This window comes from Toxorhynchites rutilus, chromosome 1 (genome assembly GCF_029784135.1).
Source record: "Toxorhynchites rutilus septentrionalis strain SRP chromosome 1, ASM2978413v1, whole genome shotgun sequence".
NCBI lineage: Eukaryota > Metazoa > Arthropoda > Insecta > Diptera > Culicidae > Toxorhynchites > Toxorhynchites rutilus.
The window spans coordinates 174,600,854-174,620,824 of NC_073744.1; the positions used below are offsets into that span (position 1 = coordinate 174,600,854).

Genomic DNA, 19,971 nt, shown 5'->3' on the forward strand with positions numbered 1-19,971 from the left:
TTTATCTTCCAGCTCCTTGAAAAAGTATTACAGTGAAGACTGTTCTCTGAAGTTGACCTGGTGTACGAAGCAGAGCGTAATCGGTTGTCACCATCAACTTTTGAAAATTTATTAGTTACCGTTTTGACTTAAATTCCTCGCCTTTTAAAAAACTAAGTTTACTGAACATCAATGTGGTTTCGCGGTCCCAATCCCCCGCACAAAAAAAAGGTTTGCCTATACCCTTAAGAATATCGGGGTTTTCAATATTCAATTATTTATAACACTGATGTTCAGTAAATTTTGTTTTCTTTCTAAAATGAAATGCTCGGGTTTTGAGTCCGTTCGGAATATAAGTCTAAACATATTCATCATAATTTACCATTGATCAATTTTGAGTACTGTTGATAAATTAATGTTATGAGGAAATATTAATTTAATTTAAAAAAAATGGCATTTCAGTAATCAAACCTTATTTTTAATTATGTATGAATGGTTATGTCATGACATGCTAGCTAGCTAGCTAATGAGCATTTTCTTGATTGATTTATATCGCGTTAATGAGAAATTATTGATTTTTTCTAATATCCGGTATCCGGCAGTGTCGTCTCGTCCACCTGTTCAAAGATTTTCAGAAAAAAATATTTTTTTATTATTTCACATTTGTAGCATGAGGCTTTGCCTAAGGTTATTTATTTGTATTTTCCATATTATCCCAAATATCTTTTTTTGTTTGGGTGAGGCTTCCCTACTCTGGAGAATGTAATCTGATGGCTACACTTGAGACTACACCATACAACCCACACGCAACACAACACAACACTACGAAATGATAAGTAAGGACTACCGGGTTCAAACCTTTCATATAAGCCCGCCGTTATACAAACATTTTCTGCATCTTCAAGTGCGACAGGGCAAACGCAGTCAGCTATATATGAAGCGATCACTACTACTTATGCGCCGCCTTGCGTAAAAATGACATTTGAAGCAATGCTGTCAAAACGGGTCCCACGAAGCGGCAATTTGACTCGTTTACATGTCATTCTCGTAAACCCATGTCTCGCCGCCGATAATTAAGCGTTGGCTGAACGTGGGATCACAATTTGTTCGTTTAACCATGTCTCAGCCTCTTTTTTATTCCATTTGTTTATTTTAGGCTCATTAGTATTCTAGCTGTAACAGAGCAGAGTTTTTATCGTGTACATGTCACATATTTTATCATATCTATAAATAGCACATTATACAGTTGCCATTTTTCGGCGTAAGAGTATTCCTTCTGTTCTTCGTTATTCACCAGTTAGAGAGACCACAGGACAGCGGAGATAGTTGATCAATGTGATCATTGTGTTATCAATAGAACAGCAGCCCGATGTTTCTTGCAGAGCAGAGCAGAGCAGTTGTATGGATGAATCGATCTTTTTTCAACCGTGGAACGATCTCCATCGCTGATGATTGTTGCGTGGACGTAGTTGTTCTGTAACAACACAAAGATCAACATCACACATCAACCAAAATATGACGAACGGTCTCGTGAGAGATATTTTATTCACGAGCTAGCTCTCTCAAACATAAATGACGATTTCGATTGGCGCAATGAATGATCGTCCTTTATGTGGCAAATCGTTCATCTCTTCTCGGTTGTGTCACGCTAATTTCGAAATCGAGATTGGTCAAGAAGCCAAAGCCGCTGTATTGTTAACATACGTGTACGAGAAAGCTTCTTCGACCGTTCGATTCGAGTTATATAATAGAACCTATTTTTCCATCGTTGGATAATGGAGCATAATATTTTTTGAAGGCCTTTTTAAATCGGATATAACATCGCGGGTTCATTGTATGTATGTGTACCCGTTACTATATGAAAAATAGGAGTTCTATTGACTGCTCTCCACGATCGTTAGCGTTTTTTCTATATCGGGATTTGTATTGAATATAGTAGATTAAGAGAGGTAATCACCCAGCACCCGTGGGGAACTGTACTGAATTCACACAAATTTCACGAATGAATACAAAGTATTAAATCATTAATAGTTCCGGATTCTTTTTACTACCACAACTCGCTCTACCCGTTTGTAATTCAAACCATTTTATATTACAAACTGTTTTTTTGCAGGATAAACATTTTGAGTATTTTTACGGATTTCTGAACAGTCATAGAAACTCTATTCAAAAGCAATTGTCCCCCAAGTCCTACGCCAAGTATGCGACCCTTTTTGGTTATATTTTTGGCTTTGAAAAGGGCCGATTGTTTGGTGAGCTGCCGTTGCACTTGTATTGCTTCCAAATACTCCAGATTATCGTAAATATTATTCGTGGCGGTGACAGCTTTTCGATACTCGTTTTCTTGTGTAACCATTGTCGTCTGGCTTACTGTGGGCTCCGCTTAATGATTCCCTGCATAATGGGGCGTCAAACTTCATGATAACATTACCATGTGTCGATTGCGGTCGCGTCTTTATGATGACGCGAAACAAACAGCGATGTTCGTTGCTTCGAGTGTTGAACGAGACTGAAAAAAAATTCGCGGCGAAGGTGCACTATGCCACAGCGTAATAGTTGTGTAAAGATGAAGTTTAAGTAGCGAATATTCTCTTCTCGTTGGATTCCCTCGTTGCTCGTCAGTAACTGCCTGGATAGGAACGCACAAAAGTACACAGAACGGTTGTAAGAGAAATGGGGATGCTTCCAGTTTTCGTCAATTTGAATCATTTTCTATTGTAAAAAAAGTTCTCAGATCCAAATCCACCACCATTTCAGAATCACTTTCACTGTTAGCCAGGAAAAAAGTTTTCTGTGGCGCATTGGTGACGAAACGTAGATCAATCACAAACACAGGGTAATAAGCAGACTTAGAACAACCAGCATCGTCGCAGTCGAAACGGAACATCCACGCCCACGATATAGTGGTGTAATGCTTTGCATTTGGAGGGATGATCAGCGAGAAGTGCTGTTTTATGAACCACTAAAATCGTCTATGACGTTGATTCAAAAAATGAATACTAACCTTTGCTACTGCGAAAACAGACCAGCAATGGCGAGTGATAGGTACAAAGTTATTCTCCTTCATGACAACGCTAGGTCCCACACTGGAAACCCCGTCAAGAACAAGTTGATGCGGAAGTTTTCCAGCTATCATTGGACCTGGATTCGTGCAGGCTCTGTCGTCATAAGTTTCTAAAATTCTAGCGCCTTTCGAAGTAAAGTTCGATAGGTAAACAATTGAACGAGATATGAGACCATCGCCGCCCGAAAGTAATGGTGACTTGACTGATTCTAACTATTTTAGTGGACATCTACTACTATGCAGAAAATTATAGTCGATCTTCAAATGTTACTAATGAACCAAATATTACAGCTAATCGCCTGAGGTGAAGCTGCGGGGTATTTGGCAAACTCCATTCCTTGGAAACGAGGGTGGCGACATTGTCGTTGCACCATTGTTTGGTAGAATTTGAATAGTGACAGCTTGCCAAATCAGTCCAGAAAAGTTTGGGTTTTCTGTCGAAAGTCGAACGTTCTCCATATCACACACCGAGACTTTGGGGTAATTCAACAATTCGCTAAACTCAAGAGCGGATGGTTCGAAATTTTTATTGCGAGCATGCCGGATCAATTCGTGACGCGCTTGTTTCGATGACGCCATGATGTAAACAAATTAACATATTCGGCTAATAAATGTCTACTATGATTTTATACGCTAAAATTAATGAAATAAGTGAATGATGGTATTTTCCACTTCCAAATTATTGCATATCCAGCCATAAAACCACACTTTCTGCGTAGATCGCTTACGGTCTATCTGGAGCTTGTCATTACCTATTCTACCCTTGTAGATGATCTTCATCACACACAGTCGAAAATTGCTCCAATTTCCAGCAGAAGCAGCAAACCTAATCCGACATTGAAATTGAAGTTCAGCATGCATGAGAGAGCCCACAACGGAGTTGAGGCAATAATTTGCTTAGAAAAATGCATGCAGCCAGCCATTAGTCGGGGTGACCTTCGCCGGATAGATCTTTCATCGGAAGGGTTTTTTTTTCTTGCTTCTGTGCCTTCTGTGAAGCGACGTTGATTTCCTGCCTTCCGCGCGTTCATCTCAGATTCAGCAGCGCATGACGCAATCGACTTTTGATGGTTCTTTTAATACCTTCGTTAGCATATCGTGTATTGTGTTGTCCAGCGTCGATGGGATTGGTCAATGTCACGCGTCGTTTGGAAGTGCGCAGCTTCTCTTATTTAGCAATTTATGCATGCAATCAGATATCGGCGCCTTTTTCTTCGGAAGTGTGGATCGCCATAATGGACCTTCTTCAGCTTGTGATCGGTCTACTTCCGACAATTTCAATTTCCCGATACGATCGCTAGTAATCATATTGATTGAAAACAAAAACAAAATAATGTGGATGTAAGAGAAACACTGAAAGCGCGTGCTTTCTTGTTGTGCACAACATAATCCTGAAGAGAGGAGAAAATTATCGCATCCAATATTTGACACAGCATATGGCGTCGATAATTTACTTTCACCGAGTTTATCTCGCTGCACGCGAAGTGTATGCGCGCTGTGTGGTTTGGACCCGTTGACAGGCCGACAAAAATAATAAATTTACATCACCTCCGTTGTCGTCGATGACTTACGCTAGAAGTAATAGGCTCGAAGCATAATACTTTGAGCAAATTATATTTGCTCATTCTTCTATTTATCGTAACACGAATACTGTTCGCATTGAACGCTCGAGATAGTTTTGAGTCATCCGAGGACTGTCGTCGTGTTCCTGTGCTCTATTAAAATCCAACGCTTTGCCAACTTGCGACATAAAGAAGATATTGAGAAGGTTGTACAATCTGCGAATGCAACTTTGTTTTTTTTTTGCGTTTATTTATTTTGTCTGAACATATTTGTTTCCTTCTTCGTCATTCGGGTAAATGTGGAATTCAGTTTAATGAAATTCTCACGAATTTATCTTCGGGTTAATGTTCCAAAATTAAGCTAAACTATTCTATGTTCCGAAATATTGAATTCAAGCTATTGTAAAACAGTTTACTCTGTCACTTATTCTACCCCAAGGATATACGGGTCGGACTCGATTATCCGAAGTATTGATTTTTTTTTCACTCCGGATAATCGAATCCTCCGGAGAGTCGAGTCATAAAAAAAACTAATTTTCTCTCGGTAAACGTAATATAATTATGATTTGCACTTATTTATTAAACGGTTTTATCTATGTTGACCCGTTTGTATGTTTGTGACTTGGTAACTTTGTCTGTAGCGCTGAACCACATTAATAGAAATTTAACCCCCTTCCTGTTGACCGTTTGATCTGAAATTTGGAACATATCTTTATCTCTGGTGTCATTATGAAACATACGCAGTTTTCTTTTTGTAGCGGTCGCCATCTTGGATTTTCAAGATCATGGAATACGCAGTTTTATAATGACAGTAGAATTAAATGTATGTTCCAAATTTCAGATCAACCGTTCAACAGGAAAGAGCTCAATTTTCTATTAATGTGGAACAACCCTACAAACATGCAAACATACATAGAAACAGGTCAAGCTGAATGAAACTATTTAAAAAATAATTAGTTGTTTGGGGACTGCGGCCATCTTGGAATTGGATTTTTCATTATCTGCTATGTTCTGCTAGTCGAGAACTTTCTTTTGATACCCATATTAATGAGGTTTTGAAAAAAAAATATATGTGGCCATTTTGGGTTTAGATTTTTCATAAATAACTGTGTTCTACTAGTCAAGCCCTTTCATTTGATACCCATATTGATGGGGTTCTGAGAAAATACGTAATCCGTTATTTTGTATTGGCCGCCATCTTGGATTTTCATTTTTCATAAATAACTGCATTCTACTAGTCAAGCCCTTTCATTTGATATCCATATTAGCTATTCAATATAGAATTATTATACAAATTATTCAAAATTTCCGAAAATCAAAAATAAAATACTCCGGATAATCGAGTCCGACCTATACTCCTAAAAAAAACAATTGAGAGAAAAATGTCACTCTAATTGAACAAAAATAACAGTTCCAATTTCGATCCTTGCAAAAAAAATGGACTTCATCTTCTTTTACCTTTTTTTAAAAAGGTAAAAGTTTAAAAATCACAAACTTACGAAAAGAATTCCATCAAATTTTTAATTTGATGAATTCTAAACAAGAAGATTATAAAATTTTAAATTGTAAAACTGATAACCACTATCTGGTTCGAATATTGGCACCAGCCCAATAATTTCATGTTCAGATAACTTAATAGTTAAATATAAATTTAAAAAATGAAGAATTAGCTAAAAAAATTGAAGTATTAAAAAGTTGAAGATTCGAAGAATTGAATAAAAAAATTTGAAATTAAAAAGAGTGATTGATTGAAGAACTGAAGAATTGAACAATTGAAGAATTATTTTCTAGTTGCATTGCATTGAAAAATTGAAGAATTGAAGAAATGAAGAATCGAACTGAAGAAATGAAGAATTGAAGGAATGAAGAAATGCAGGACTGAAGAATTGAAGATTTCAAGATTTATGAAGTTCAGAATCTGATTTTTAAAACTGAAAAATTCCAAAATAAAAAAATGGATTAAAAAAAAAAGACAAATTAAAGAAAAACTGTTTGTTTAAAAATGGATTGATAAAAAAATCGCTAAATTTAAAAATTGGAAAATTTTAAAACTAAAAAAAATATATAGATTCTAATAATAAAAATTAAAAAAAAATGTGTGTAAAAACATGAAATTGAAAAAAAAACGATTTTTGGAAAACTATTCATAAATTTGGAAATTCAAAAGTTTTAAGGACTGCAGACTTTGGAATTTGTAATTCAGAAATGATAACAATTGAAAATATCAAAACATTAAACATTCGAAAATTTATAAAGTGCTAAACTTGAAAAAATGTGAAATTGAATTGAAAAACAATTGAAAAATCGAAAATTTAAAATAAATGTAAAGTTAAATAATAGATTGATCGAATTATAAATGTAAAATTTATGAAAGATAGAATTTTCAAAAATTTAAAAATGCATTCAAAATTTTAAAAATAATGGTAATATAAGAATTGCAAAGAAATGTGGAAATAAAGGAAATGATTTGAAAAAAAAATCAAATTCATAAAATTCATGAAGTTTGATTGTACAATTTTTAAACATTGATAAATTGAAAATTTAAAAATAAAAGTTTGTTACCGAAAATTTTCAAAATTGAATGGAGAAAATTAATTTACAAATTAAAAAGTTTAAGAATGGTTTTAACCTAATTGTTTTAAAATAATTTTAAAAAAGGAATAAATTAATGTAAAAATTTCAAAATTAGGGGAAAAATTAGAAATTAGAAATTTAGAAACCGAAAAAAATTAAAATTCACAGCCTAAAAAATTTAATCCACTTGAAAAACCTAAAAATTAAACAATCTGAAAACAGAAAATTCTGAAAATATAGAAAACTTGAAAGTTAAAAAGAAAAATTGAAGAATTGAAGAACTGAAGAATTAATAAATTGAAGAACTAAAAAATTGAAGAATTCGAAGAATGGATGAATTGAAGATTTTATTGTATTATAGTGACTTGTAACCTTTAGGCTAATTCGTCACTCGGGCTACGGCTTCACTTCAAAGTTAAAAAATCAAAACATAAAGAATAAAAAAAAATGATTAAAAATTTCAAGTTTTTAAAGATCATTTAAAGATCAAATTCAGAAAAATTAGAAATTTTAAAATTAAAAAAAAATTAAAAGCATTAAAAGAAAAAACCATTTTTGGAAAACTATCCATAATTTAAAAAATTTTAAAGTTTCAAGAACGGCAAAGTTCAGAATTTGAAATTTAGATAATAATTAATCAAAAAAAAAAACACTTCAAATTTCAAAAATTCATAGAGTGCAAAATTTGAAAAATTGTGAAATTTAAAATATCAAAAATGCAAGAACTCAAATCTAAAAAAAAATATTTAATAAAGATGAAATTTTCGAAAAAGTGGAAAAAAAAGTTCAAAAATGAATTTATTAAACAATTGGTAAAATAAAAAAATTAAAACATTGATAAATTTGAAAAAGTTTGTTAGTGGAAATTTACAAAATAAAAAAAAGTTTGTTATTGGAAAATTTTAAAAATTCAAATTTTTATTGAATAAAAAAAAATTAATTAACGAATTCAAAAATTTAAGAACGACAAAGTTAAAAAAAATTGAAAACTTTGGAAAATTGATAAATTAAAAAATTATGAATTGTAAAATTAAAACATCGAGAAAATTCGAAATTAAAAAAAAGTTTATTCAAAATTTTGTAACAACTATATTGAAATAATAGAAAAAATTGAATTGAAAAATAAAAAAATTAAAAGTTGAAAAAAGGATTTATTGAGCAATTGGTAAATTGGAAAATCAAAGCATTGATAAATTTGTGAAAGATTGTTGTTGAAAATTTTCAAAATAAAAGAGTTTGTTATTAAACGTTTTAAAAACTCAACAATTCTTGAATAGCAAAAATTAGCTTAACGGATTTCAAAATATTAAGAACGGCAAAGTTAAAAAAAATGAGAAATAATTTTAATAATGAATGTAAAAATTTACAAATTTCAATAATTTCAATAAAAATAGAGAAAAAAATTCACAACTTCAAAAATATAAAAATTGAAAAATTTTGAAAATTGATAAATTGGAAAATCTAAACATCGAGAAAAATCAAAATTTGAAAAAGTTTCGTATTCAAATTTTTTTATAATTTAAGAATTTCTTAAAAAAAATAAAGAATGGCAAAATTAGAAGAAATAGATTGAGAAATATTAAAAAAAATAATAATGTTAGAAATTCAAAAAATTTAAACACTCATTTTAATTTTCATTTTAAATTAGAATTTTTTAAATTTAAAATTCTAAAAGTAAGAACGAACAATCAAAAAGTTCATGATCTGGAAATTTAAAAAAAAATCAGGAACTCATATGTTTTGAAAATAAAAACTTGCGAAATGTGAAAATGTTAAAATGCGAAAATATTACATTATAACAGTGTGTAAATTTTTAAAATTTAAAATATAATTATAAAAATATGGAAATGATGAAATGTTGATACATTGAAATGTAAAAATTTCAAAATTAAAATATAAAAAAATATAAAAGTGTACAGATGTAAACATGAAAAATTCAAAAACTGAAAAGCAGAAAAATAGAAAAAAGGTTTACTTTTTCAAATATAGAAATTTCCTTGAAAAGTTCAAAAACTCTAAAGTTGATATTTAAATTTTTCGTCTTATCAGGTTACAGTTCACGACCGTTTTATATTCCAATAATTTAATTTACTAGCACATTTTCTCTAAACTAATTCCAATTCAACGGCCGGTTTGTCCGGTATTTCTAAATGTAACATTGATGTTGTTACCATTCCCAATTCTGTAAAACCTTCAGTAAATAAAATTAATTGGTTCATATAGGGTCACATTATTCAAGCAGATTTAGCAAAAATGAAACAAGAAAGTTCGCGTCAATAGCGAGAGCTTGATGCGCTTCAAAAATACTAGCTCCGTATAATTGGGTATTACCAAAATGAGCTGATGGGAACAGGTCGATAAGAAGCCCTATAGAGAACAATTGTTTCGTTTGAAGTTTGTTTGATAAAAAAAAATATCAAAAAGTATTACCAGAGACGAACTTATATTATGCAGCTGTTTTGATTGTTCATAAATATGTATACATAAACTGATGAAAAGCTTCGTGGAGTCAAAAGCTACATTCCATCAATGAAGATCATCAAAACTTCATTAGACGTCATCATATTTATTCTCGACTCGATGTTGCACCACAACCTTGTAACATATTTGTAATTCCAAGCTTCCAAGGCACAACAGACCATTAAGGCAGTCAGCCAGAGGCAGCATTCTTCAACTCCAAGAACTGGCTACATTCCTAAATGATCTCCAGCAGAATACGAAGTGCGATGAGAATTGTTTCGCAATCACTCGCGATCACCATTTGGCGCACTCGTCACCATGTGTGTCTCATCGAACGACTAATCTATTTGCCCAGAGGGCTGTTGAAACCGCGTCATTCCGATGCTGCTGGCGGGTATGCGCAGAGCGGTGACCACCGCCGTGTCTACCGTGGTCGCCGCCGTCGTCGGAACCCTTCCAACAGGTGGTGTACCTCGCCGATGGCCAGACGGTGTAATAACAACCTGTTTGATCTCATTAGCCTTACCGGTCCGCTACTGCGTGCGTGTGTGTGTCTGTTTCCAAAGTGGGGAAAACGGTATCTCCGCGGGCAAGATGCAATTTGCCCATTGCGAATCACGAAATCGAAAGTGGTGATTCGACTCCGAGGGAGAGAGAGATGTTATGGTAATCAATGGGGAGAACGGGTTCGCCTTTAGGATTAGGCTGTCTCTTCAGGCTATCAATCATCATTTCGCATGTCCCCCTATAAGGGTCCCCGGGTAACTTCAGAAGAAATAATAATTAATTGTCGATAGTAATGCACTCGCGTTCCGCAGGAACCTAACCTTCTAAATATGAATGTGCATTTTACGCGAATACGCTACAGTTGGCGTGCAAGTTGAGAGTGTGTGTGTGTGTGTGCGGGAATGATCACTCGCAGGGTTATTAACTCTCGCCGTTGCCCGGGGCCGTTGTAACTTACGGCGATCCGTTGAAAGTACCATCAGGAAGCGCTTCAAGCGGCGGCAATGAGTGTCTATTTTAGGCATTAAGATTTATTGCAATTCATTTGTCCTTCGTGTTTGACCCATCCTTCACTTCCACTGTGTCTCTGCATCACTCAAATGCCCGGGCCTTTGCGAGAAGATAAAGCTTTGAGGAGAGCTCTCCCATCCAATCGTGTGAGGCATTTCGAACATATCATTATGACAGTCGTATTGCATAAGCCACGGCATAACGACGCCATAATTATTAAACAAATCCTCGTGTATGGATCCATTACGGGAACCACAATCACGCGCCAATAGGAAAAGGCGCGAAAAGCAATGCACTTTTTGTGGGTAATTTTACGCCCGAGTAAATTTCCTACGTTACGTGCACACAATTATTTCGCACCATGCCAAACCAATCATTACGCGAGCCGCAACCTGTCGCTCGAGTAATCCAAATAACTGACACTTTTCTTTTTCCTTCCATTCTTTCCAGACTTCATCCTCAACCACTGCCAAAACCATCACAACTCCTGCAAAGCTGTACGGCAAAGACCTCGGCGCTTACGATGATATCGACGTGGATGAGCTTCTGGCGCAGCTCTCGCCGGAAGAAATTACCATGCTTGCCAAAGAGGTCGATCCGGATGTGAGTTAGCTCCCCTTCGTTTGTTTGCTTCTCGTGGGAGTAAATCATTGACCCTATTTTATATCCGTAGGATTCCTTCCTGCCTCCCAGCCAGAGAACCAACTACGAGTGCACCAAGGAACCAACCGGTCCGCTGAACAGAAAGAAGCTCATAGATCACATCAACAAACAGGCGCTGGAGACTCCGGACCGGCCGGAGTTGGAACCATTTGTGCCTGGCACAGTTCGTGGCAAAAAGGTAAGATTTGCTGTTGTTGTGCCCGCCACTGATTGATGACTAACATCATCATCACCGATTTGCAGTGGATTCCGCCCCCGCAGGAGAAGAAGATGCAGGATGCCGAGGAGCAGATCGCGATCGATCTGGGAGACGAGTACGAGCAGGCCCTGTCGGATGCGACCCAGGAGGAGATCATCGATTTGGCGGCCATCCTCGGCTTTCACTCGATGATGAATCAGGACCAGTATCACGCCTCGCTGCTCAACAAGGGCCAGCCGATCGGGCTGGGCTGGGATGGCATCACGAAGTCCTCCATCCAGAAGGTGTTTCCGGCGGAGGCACCGAACAGCACCGACCCGGAGGAGGCGATCAAGAAGATCAAGGACGACGACAGCAAACTGGTGGACGTGAATTTTAACAATATTAAGGTGGGTGCTAATCAGTGTCTTAGAATATCAACAAATATTCACGAGTAACGAATCTGATTTTATTTCAGTGTAAATGACTTTTTTCAGCTTGAAACACACTGTCCTCATTATATTGATAACAATAACAAACGAGTTCATTTTGTTCATATCGCTGATGCCTGAACAAATTTACTATAATGAATGAGTGCGGCATTGCGTGGGGTTCATAACTTCGCTGTTATTTATACTTTGAATATCAATTTGTTGATATTCATCAGATTCGAAACGATATTCGTACTGGCATTGATTTTGAGCCAAAATTCAAAAATAAAAAAAATAGTCAGGCTGGACCATTTAGAGAACAAAAACCCCAGAGTTCGATGAAACGAACTTTGCAAGAAATCACGAAGGATTGTATTTAGCAAGACGGTAACATTGGCATAAATAAAAACCAACCGCACACAGCTGCCTCGGGTTAAAAGTAAACCACAGCTGATATTCATTTGGCTAAAATGAAATTCAATTCTGGCATCTTGAATAATCAAGATGAAAATGGCACTGGTTGGAAAAATAAACTTCAAAACATATTGAAAAACAAAAGTTCATTTGCTCATAATCACTGGATGTATGGATCTGTCATTTGGATTTTCGTTTGGAATGTATAGGTTTTCGATGCAACCTAGTCCGAAAATCTATGCATTTGAGCTCAGCGAAAATGATTTTTTTCAACACTGGTGCTAATAGATTCATCGAGTGATTGAAATTATCAAAACAAATATTTGGAGAAAATATGAAGAAGAAAACTAAATGGAAGACATATTTCGAAGATATTCTAATATTTTACGAGTGTCACAATTATTTCATCATGACCAGTATAATTTACACTTGACAATTGTCTAGATTATTTTCATGCTATTATATATTACTAGTTTCGACGATGAATTTCAAAACAAGAATATATTGACCAACTTACATTGACTTTAAACCAGTGGTCTTCTTCTTCAATGGCACTAACGTTCCTAGAGGAACTTCGCCGTCTCAACGTAGTATTACTTGCGTCATTTTTATTAGTACTTAGTTGAGATTTCTATGCCAAATAACACGCCTTGAATGCATTCTGAGTGGAAAGCTCTAGAATACGCGTGATCACAGTGCAAGTCGGAGGAAATTTCTTTGACGAAAAATTCCCCCGACCAGAACGGGAATCGAACCCGAACACCCGGCATGTTAGTTATGACGCTAACCACTCGGCCAAGGGAGCACATTAAACCAGTGGTACTCAACCTTTATTCCAAGGGGCCACAAATACATGTTAGTCATGGTGTTGTGGGCCGAAATGAAGGGTAATATCCAAGAGACGACCGCATAGTTAACGTAGGACTATGAGATCATAACCGGTGAGAAACAATCATTCTCGAAATTCAAGAATGAAACTCTCTAATACAAACATTTGGCAGAACTGACCGATGTATAAATGCTTTCACTGAGCGAATGTTTTGCGAAGCAGATTTTCAAATTAACTCTCAGAATTAAAATGTACTGAAACATTGAACTTACTGAATACCGAAGTACTCTTACAGCATCTCTTAGCAAAATTACATTCCCAACGCTTCTTAAAACAATGCTCAAATATGGATTTAGAACGGCAACAGAAAATTCAAACTGAATAGGGTGTGAGGTAGGGTGGCGGCGTCAACAGCAACCGCTGCGGAACGAATTTTCACCTTCAGTTTTCCACCAGAGAACGCAGCTCTCACAGCTGAAAAATACATTTTTCCCTTCCGGATTAAATGCGACACACTTTGAAGCCCCTTTCAACCCGGGAACAATGCTCGAATTCTCGAAAATTAATTGATGGCCTTTTTTAAACTAGAGGCGAATGAAATGAGGAAGTCAGAGAGTCTGATGAAGCCTACATAATTCAAAACATCATCATCACGCGCTTGACGGCGCCAGTGGTTGTGTGGTTCGTGAACAGCCTCACAATCCGACCGGCCTGGTTTTAATCCCAGCTGGCGTCGTTGGGATTTTCTGAGGCGAAAAATCTCTGGTTACGTCTTCTTTCGAACGGGAAGTAAAATACTGTTGCCCTGGCTCATGAGTTGTTGAGTCTGATAGGTAAAATACAGGTGGAGTCATCTTCTTGATGTCGGTGATTGGCACTGAAGTTATAGGCTGACCGGACATTATTTTAGAACGCATCGATTTTTTTTTAAATCGAAAGTTTTGATAGCTCTGAAAAGGGTTAATGGGTTTGCGTGGTTTTGTAGGAGCTGTTGAAGGTGAATGATTCATCATTCATTCTTGTTTTCGCAAGAACAATACACGTGGGCATCGCGAATATTTTTTCGAGCTGGACACAATGTGGCCAGAGGCGATTACATGGTTGTTCCCTACCATCGGTATCTATTTGATAACGCATAGAATCAGCAATTCGTACGTTTGATGGAATCACACACTACCAATCTCCACGTAAGGGTACAAAAAACGACACAGAACGTCCTATTTAATATTTCTCATCTGGTTTGTCTTTGCTCGTCAATGCAAGCACTGTACTATGTTTACTTCACGCTTACACGGTAGCGAAATAGAAAATTGGCCAGGGCGAGCACAATATTTATACAAGTACAGAAATGATGCGGTTCAAAAATACAGAACCACTCTACACCAAACGGCATTAAAACAGACGCGGCCCTCCTCTAAGCATAATTGCACCAGTGTGGGCGACGTGTATTCTTCCATTCTGGAAAAAAGACCAATTTGGGAAACTAAAGCAAACACTCGGCCTTAAACAAGGCCGTTTGGAAATACTCGCTGCCGTCTAGTCGCTAGCTGTATCGTGAATGCTGTGAAATCATAATCAATTGAAAACGGGAAACGGGTTAATCAATTGAAAACGGGTGCAGCTTAAATTACAATATTTTCTATATCAACATTGTCCGTAGAACGAATGTTGCATATACTACTTTTATTTCATAAAAAACGTGCCCTGTTTTCTGATTTACCACCATTGTCAATGCCAGCAAAAAGGAGCTATCTGTGTCTCCTTTCCATCTTTCCTTAGCTTCCAAAAGATAAGCGCGCCAGAGTTTTATGACTCAACCCAAGCGAGAATTGAGCAAAATAAATAGAACGCTAACGATGAGACGCTAGGCGTAGAAATATTATTTTATTGTTAGCGATTACGTGAGCCCCAAGGCGAGAGCGCTACATGGGCCACCCGAGAGGTGATTTTTTTCTTTGGTCTAGCCCTTCATCGCATGAGCGTGAAGATTTTTTTCTCTCCCTCACGGATTTAGGTCAATTCAGAACGGTACACAACAACGAAGTCTTTGGTGAAATAATAGAAAACAATAGAAATAGAAAACAAGCGCTGTTGGATCACTGTTCATAAAGACAACACAAGCTATCAAACATCTCATCTAACGACCGACTAATCGAATACTCAGAAAACTTTTGGATCCTTTAGCACTAAATTTATTTTTTTCTGCTCTCGGACTTTAAACGGAAAACGATTATGATCAGTAGAAGAAGCCGTCGATGCATTTAGAGATGACGTTTCGGAAGTGGATGAGTCTCATGTAGAATGAAAAAAAAAAAGTTTTGATGTGACTCGAATGCTTGCAGAAATGTTTGGATCGTAAAGGAAAATGTTTTAATAAAATATTAAGCCCTACTGTGGGACTAATAAGGGGGGAATCTACTTTGGATTGTCCATAGAAATTCGATGATTTTTCGACGAAGGGCTACGTCTCACAAAAAGGGTGCCAAATCAGAGAACAGGTCACATTTTTATGAAATAAAGTTAACGTTAATAACTATTTTTGCTGCGAACGGATTTTAACGATTTGCATACCAATGGAATCGGTAACACGTTGGTTTGATAGATAGTTATTGGAGTCGTCCAGCAAAAGTAAACAATTATCATCGGGTGGAGAAATATAATCGTCAAATTCTTTCTCATACGAAGCAAGATACATTGTTTCATACTCATCGAATTTACTTTGAAATTCTTTCAACGACGCATACGAATCCATCGCTGCACACCGGTAACAATTATTTAGAACAAAATTACGACTGAAAAGTATTTTAAATTGAATAAAATTAATTGAATCACGTCTTTGCGATGTCAAAATCAAAAACACGAGTGTGAAAACCGAAAGTGATAAGAAATGTTTCGTCTTCAAACAACCGAATAATACACCATGGAAATGTCGATACATTCACCCAAAGTAACAAAAACAAGCAAGATTGAAACATATTTTGTGCTCAAACTAGTTCACTAGTGTGACAACATACCACAGAAGAGATTTCATCCAACACGAAATCTTGAAAACAGATGTTTTCGAAGTGTAAACTTTAAACGCGTTTTTCTCGGAAACTTGTTTCTTACCCTAAGCCCCCTTTCTTCCCGGACGATCACATAGGAATACATCGAGTCATAGCAGCCAATAATCATTCTCGTCACACGAAATGAAAGTCATCGTCATCTCTTCAGACGAAGCAGCATGCAAGAGTCATCGTCATGATGCACACAAATGATGATGATAATCATGCGGCCGTAAGAAACGACGATTTCTGATCATAACTGGAAATAGTCATTCTCACTTCACGAGCGAAGAAGAAGAGAAAATAAAATAAAAGTCTTCGTCCATCATGTGAACGACGCAACTATCAAAAGTCATCGTCGTGTTGTATAGGAGCCATGACGATTGAAATTTTTAATAACATTAACTATTTTATTGGATTTTTCCATATTAGTACTTATTTTGTTCGTGATTTAAACAGAGAACTCCTTTTATGACACTTCTTGTCAAATCCAACAACGAAAAATGGTCAAAGTTGGAAATGGTTTCGTCATATGATACGAAAGAACGACCATGTCGAATGTCTTTTCGTCATCGAAATTATTTACCATGCATATTAATAGCATTATTGCGCCTTGATTGCAGTTGGAGCATGGTCACCATAAACTTCCACCAAAATGCAATGACTTTCCGCAGTTTTTTTCTTCATATTAAAGTAATGTGTGTTACCCCCGCAGAAACATTCTCGTTGGTACGAAATTCGACATACTCGAGGTAGCAAAAAACTAGGTTGTTTACGCTTCAACTTTTTGACATATACTGAAAAAGACGCGGAATGATAGTAGCTTTCCAACGAATGTCTGGAAATTTTATTCACTGGAATAATAATCAAGTTACGCCATCTGTTGTACAACCGAAGAAACTTTCCGGTACACCTAAACACCTAATACTTTCTTGCTATTCGAGACTTCTATCAACTATTTGAACTTTTCCTCTTCCCTCAGAGCATCTCCGACGAGCAGTTCGAGCGACTGATCGAGGCACTGCCGGGCAACACCCACCTGGAGGTTCTCTCGCTGACCAACGTTGGCCTGACCGATCGTACTGCCCTGCTGCTGGCGGCCGCCATCGAGCGCAACCACACGCTGCGTGTCCTGAACGTGGAGACCAACTTCATCAGTCCACCCGTGATCGTAACCCTGGTCAAATCCCTGCTCACCCAGATGACCATCGAGGAGTTCAGAGCCTCCAACCAGGTATGATGACGACTCCTTGGATTCCTTCGTCCCCTCCGAGCCCAGTGTTTTGACAAGCTTGTTTTTTTCTTATTTAGCGATCGCAAGTGCTGGGCAACAAAATCGAAATGGAAATCACCGAACTGGTAGAGAAGAATACCAGTCTGCTCCGGCTAGGCCTGCACCTTGAGTTCAACGATGCGCGCCACCGGGTGGCCGCCCATCTCCAGCGCAATATCGATAGAAGTGAGTCCTTTTGTTGCCCTCGTGGTGGATCCGTTTACTCGATTTTTTTCAGGGTCTCAAATTAGCATTAAATTGAAAAAAATACCCGTTGGTTTAGGTCTAATCCCGGGGGTCACCTAATAACAAGGGCTTTATTTTAGCGGGCGTCCCGAAATACGTGTTGGTGATGGTGAAATTACGCGTGGGTAATTTACGGCTTCTAACGCTCTTTTTTGTTTGCCCCTTTCTGAAATCGACGACGTTGCAGATGACCCGCAGCACTGCCATCCAATTCCATATTATCGCTATCTGCACGTACCTCCACCGAAACGTTCGAACCGGTCCAAATCCAAAGAACCTTGCATTCCCCCCGCGGCGGCGACGACTACGACTTCCGAAGAAGTGGTGGTTATTCAAAAATCAGAAATCTATCTCGAAATTGACACCAACGCCGCGGTGGTTGAATCCTAAGGTTGCTCTTTCAAGGTCTGATTGGTATGTAGGTTTGTCTGCGACTAAAGCTGTCCCCTCTCTACTTGTTAGTGGTTCACGAATTGTTCAAGTCTCAGTCGAATAAGTCTTCGTGTAAGTGGTAATCCTGTTGCTCGTTGGAAGCGGAAGTCTCTGTATCTCATCCCCCAAAGTCATCCCCGATCGTGTGTTAACCGACGATTACTATGTGTTTCTATCTGTATATGTGTTTTGCCTCTTTCTCTTTCTCTCTATGTTTTGGTAACACAACCCACTCTCTATTGTGTTCACGCGCGTGTGTGCCTATTCACAAACTCGCATTATAACCATCCTCAGTCCGCGTCGATAAGAGGGAGGGTCGATCGTCGCGCGGCAGCTTCTACCGGCCGCGGCCTGTCGAGGAACCAATGGAGGAGCTCGAAGAGGAAGACGAGGAGGAAGAGGAAGAGGAGGAAGAAGAGCGTGAGGTGCCACAGGACTACGACGTCGAGGAGGATCCAGACAACGTCGTCATCCGTCCGCCACCGTCCGACGATGAGGATATGTAATGATCGCGCGTCACGAGAGATGCGAGATTTCGCTCTTTGTTTTCTTTGCGCACATTTCTCTCGCTTAGCCTGTACGCAACAACAACAACTTACTCGCTCGATAGTTTTGCAACCCAAACCAAGTAGTTTTAACCAAGTTTAATAGAAGAAAGCAAGGCTGATAACCCGTTCCGGAAGATCAATGTATTTTTATTTTGCCAGGCGACATCGTGAGTTAACAACTTTTGACCGTAGATGTTTGAATGTATCATTTGCAAGCGATCTCTCACGTGCAACACCATTGTTTTGTTTTTGTTCCAACCGACGCATCATCTGTACAAATTCACAATCGCAACACCTTCAACACCTCTCAGCGGACACCGGACAGGATTCTCGCAACAAGACAACAGCAACAACAATAAAAATAGTCCTCGAGCTGCTCGAAATGCTTTCGGAATGACATGCTTTTGTAACTGTTACGTTGCGTATTCCCTACTGACTGACCCTCTTCTGATACGTATACAGATAGTGAACACAATGCCTTCCCCGTGACACGGTTTTTGGTTTGTGTGTTCCTGGTTCGATCAAAAATACCTTCGGTTCTACACGCCGGTCATTCAAACATTCAAACACCCAGGGCACAAGCATACACTCACTCATACACGACACACGAAAGTATGTCACTCAAAACGGATTGTTTTTGTTTGTGTATTTTGGTTTTTGAACACATGTGACACACACATATACAGGATCGTCTCCCATGGTGAAGGTGACTGATTCGAAATACTCATTTGATCAATACATCTAGTCTTCTTCGTATTAAACTCTTGAGCAGTGCTTAGAAATATCAGTTTCACGCCTATCTTTCCAGCTGAATTTCAGACCACATTCGATCATTATACCATTGTGTTCGGGATACCGAAAATGAACCAACGACAAGCGTCACACTGACAGTTGATTCAGTCAGTTTCGTTCTGCTTTGCGTTCACATAATGTACACAGAATAAAATATCCCTAGTTTTATCATTCATTGATATTGAAACATCAGTTCGATCAATGTCAACATCGTTCTCGAACACTGACGAATAGGTGAAATTTTTTGAGGTAGATGAGAAAATACAGAAAATTCTTAATAGTAACAACAAAAGGAGATAGCGTTGCGGTGTGTGAAGAAATCGACAGCGTAAGTCGAGGAAGAGATTTTTGTCAAACAGTTCAAGCAAGCTAAGTTTCAGTTAAAATGCATTCATGTTACATAGTGAATATGCAATTCCACTAGTAGCTTCAAAAGCTGCTTCAAAGACACTCCGAAGTGGGAAA

The 19,971-nt window shown here is 37.5% G+C and overlaps 1 protein-coding gene across 13 annotated transcripts in view; it reads left to right on the plus strand.

Annotated features, from left to right (window-relative positions):
• LOC129780195 (tropomodulin) overlaps positions 1-19,971 on the plus strand; it is a 139,348-nt gene that overhangs the window by 100,366 nt on the left and 19,011 nt on the right. For 7 of the 13 annotated variants that reach the window (XM_055788481.1, XM_055788561.1, XM_055788243.1 and 4 more), the window contains 6 exons: positions 11,107-11,259; positions 11,330-11,497; positions 11,563-11,907; positions 17,198-17,449; positions 17,527-17,674; positions 18,461-18,668. In XM_055788481.1, coding sequence (XP_055644456.1) covers positions 11,107-11,259; positions 11,330-11,497; positions 11,563-11,907; positions 17,198-17,449; positions 17,527-17,674; positions 18,461-18,668 — 1,274 coding nt within the window. Of the gene's footprint in view, positions 1-11,106; positions 11,260-11,329; positions 11,498-11,562; positions 11,908-17,197; positions 17,450-17,526; positions 17,675-17,921; positions 18,149-18,460; positions 18,669-19,971 lie in introns of all 13 variants that reach the window. The other 6 variants (XM_055788868.1, XM_055788950.1, XM_055789116.1 and 3 more) reach the window with 2 other exon arrangements.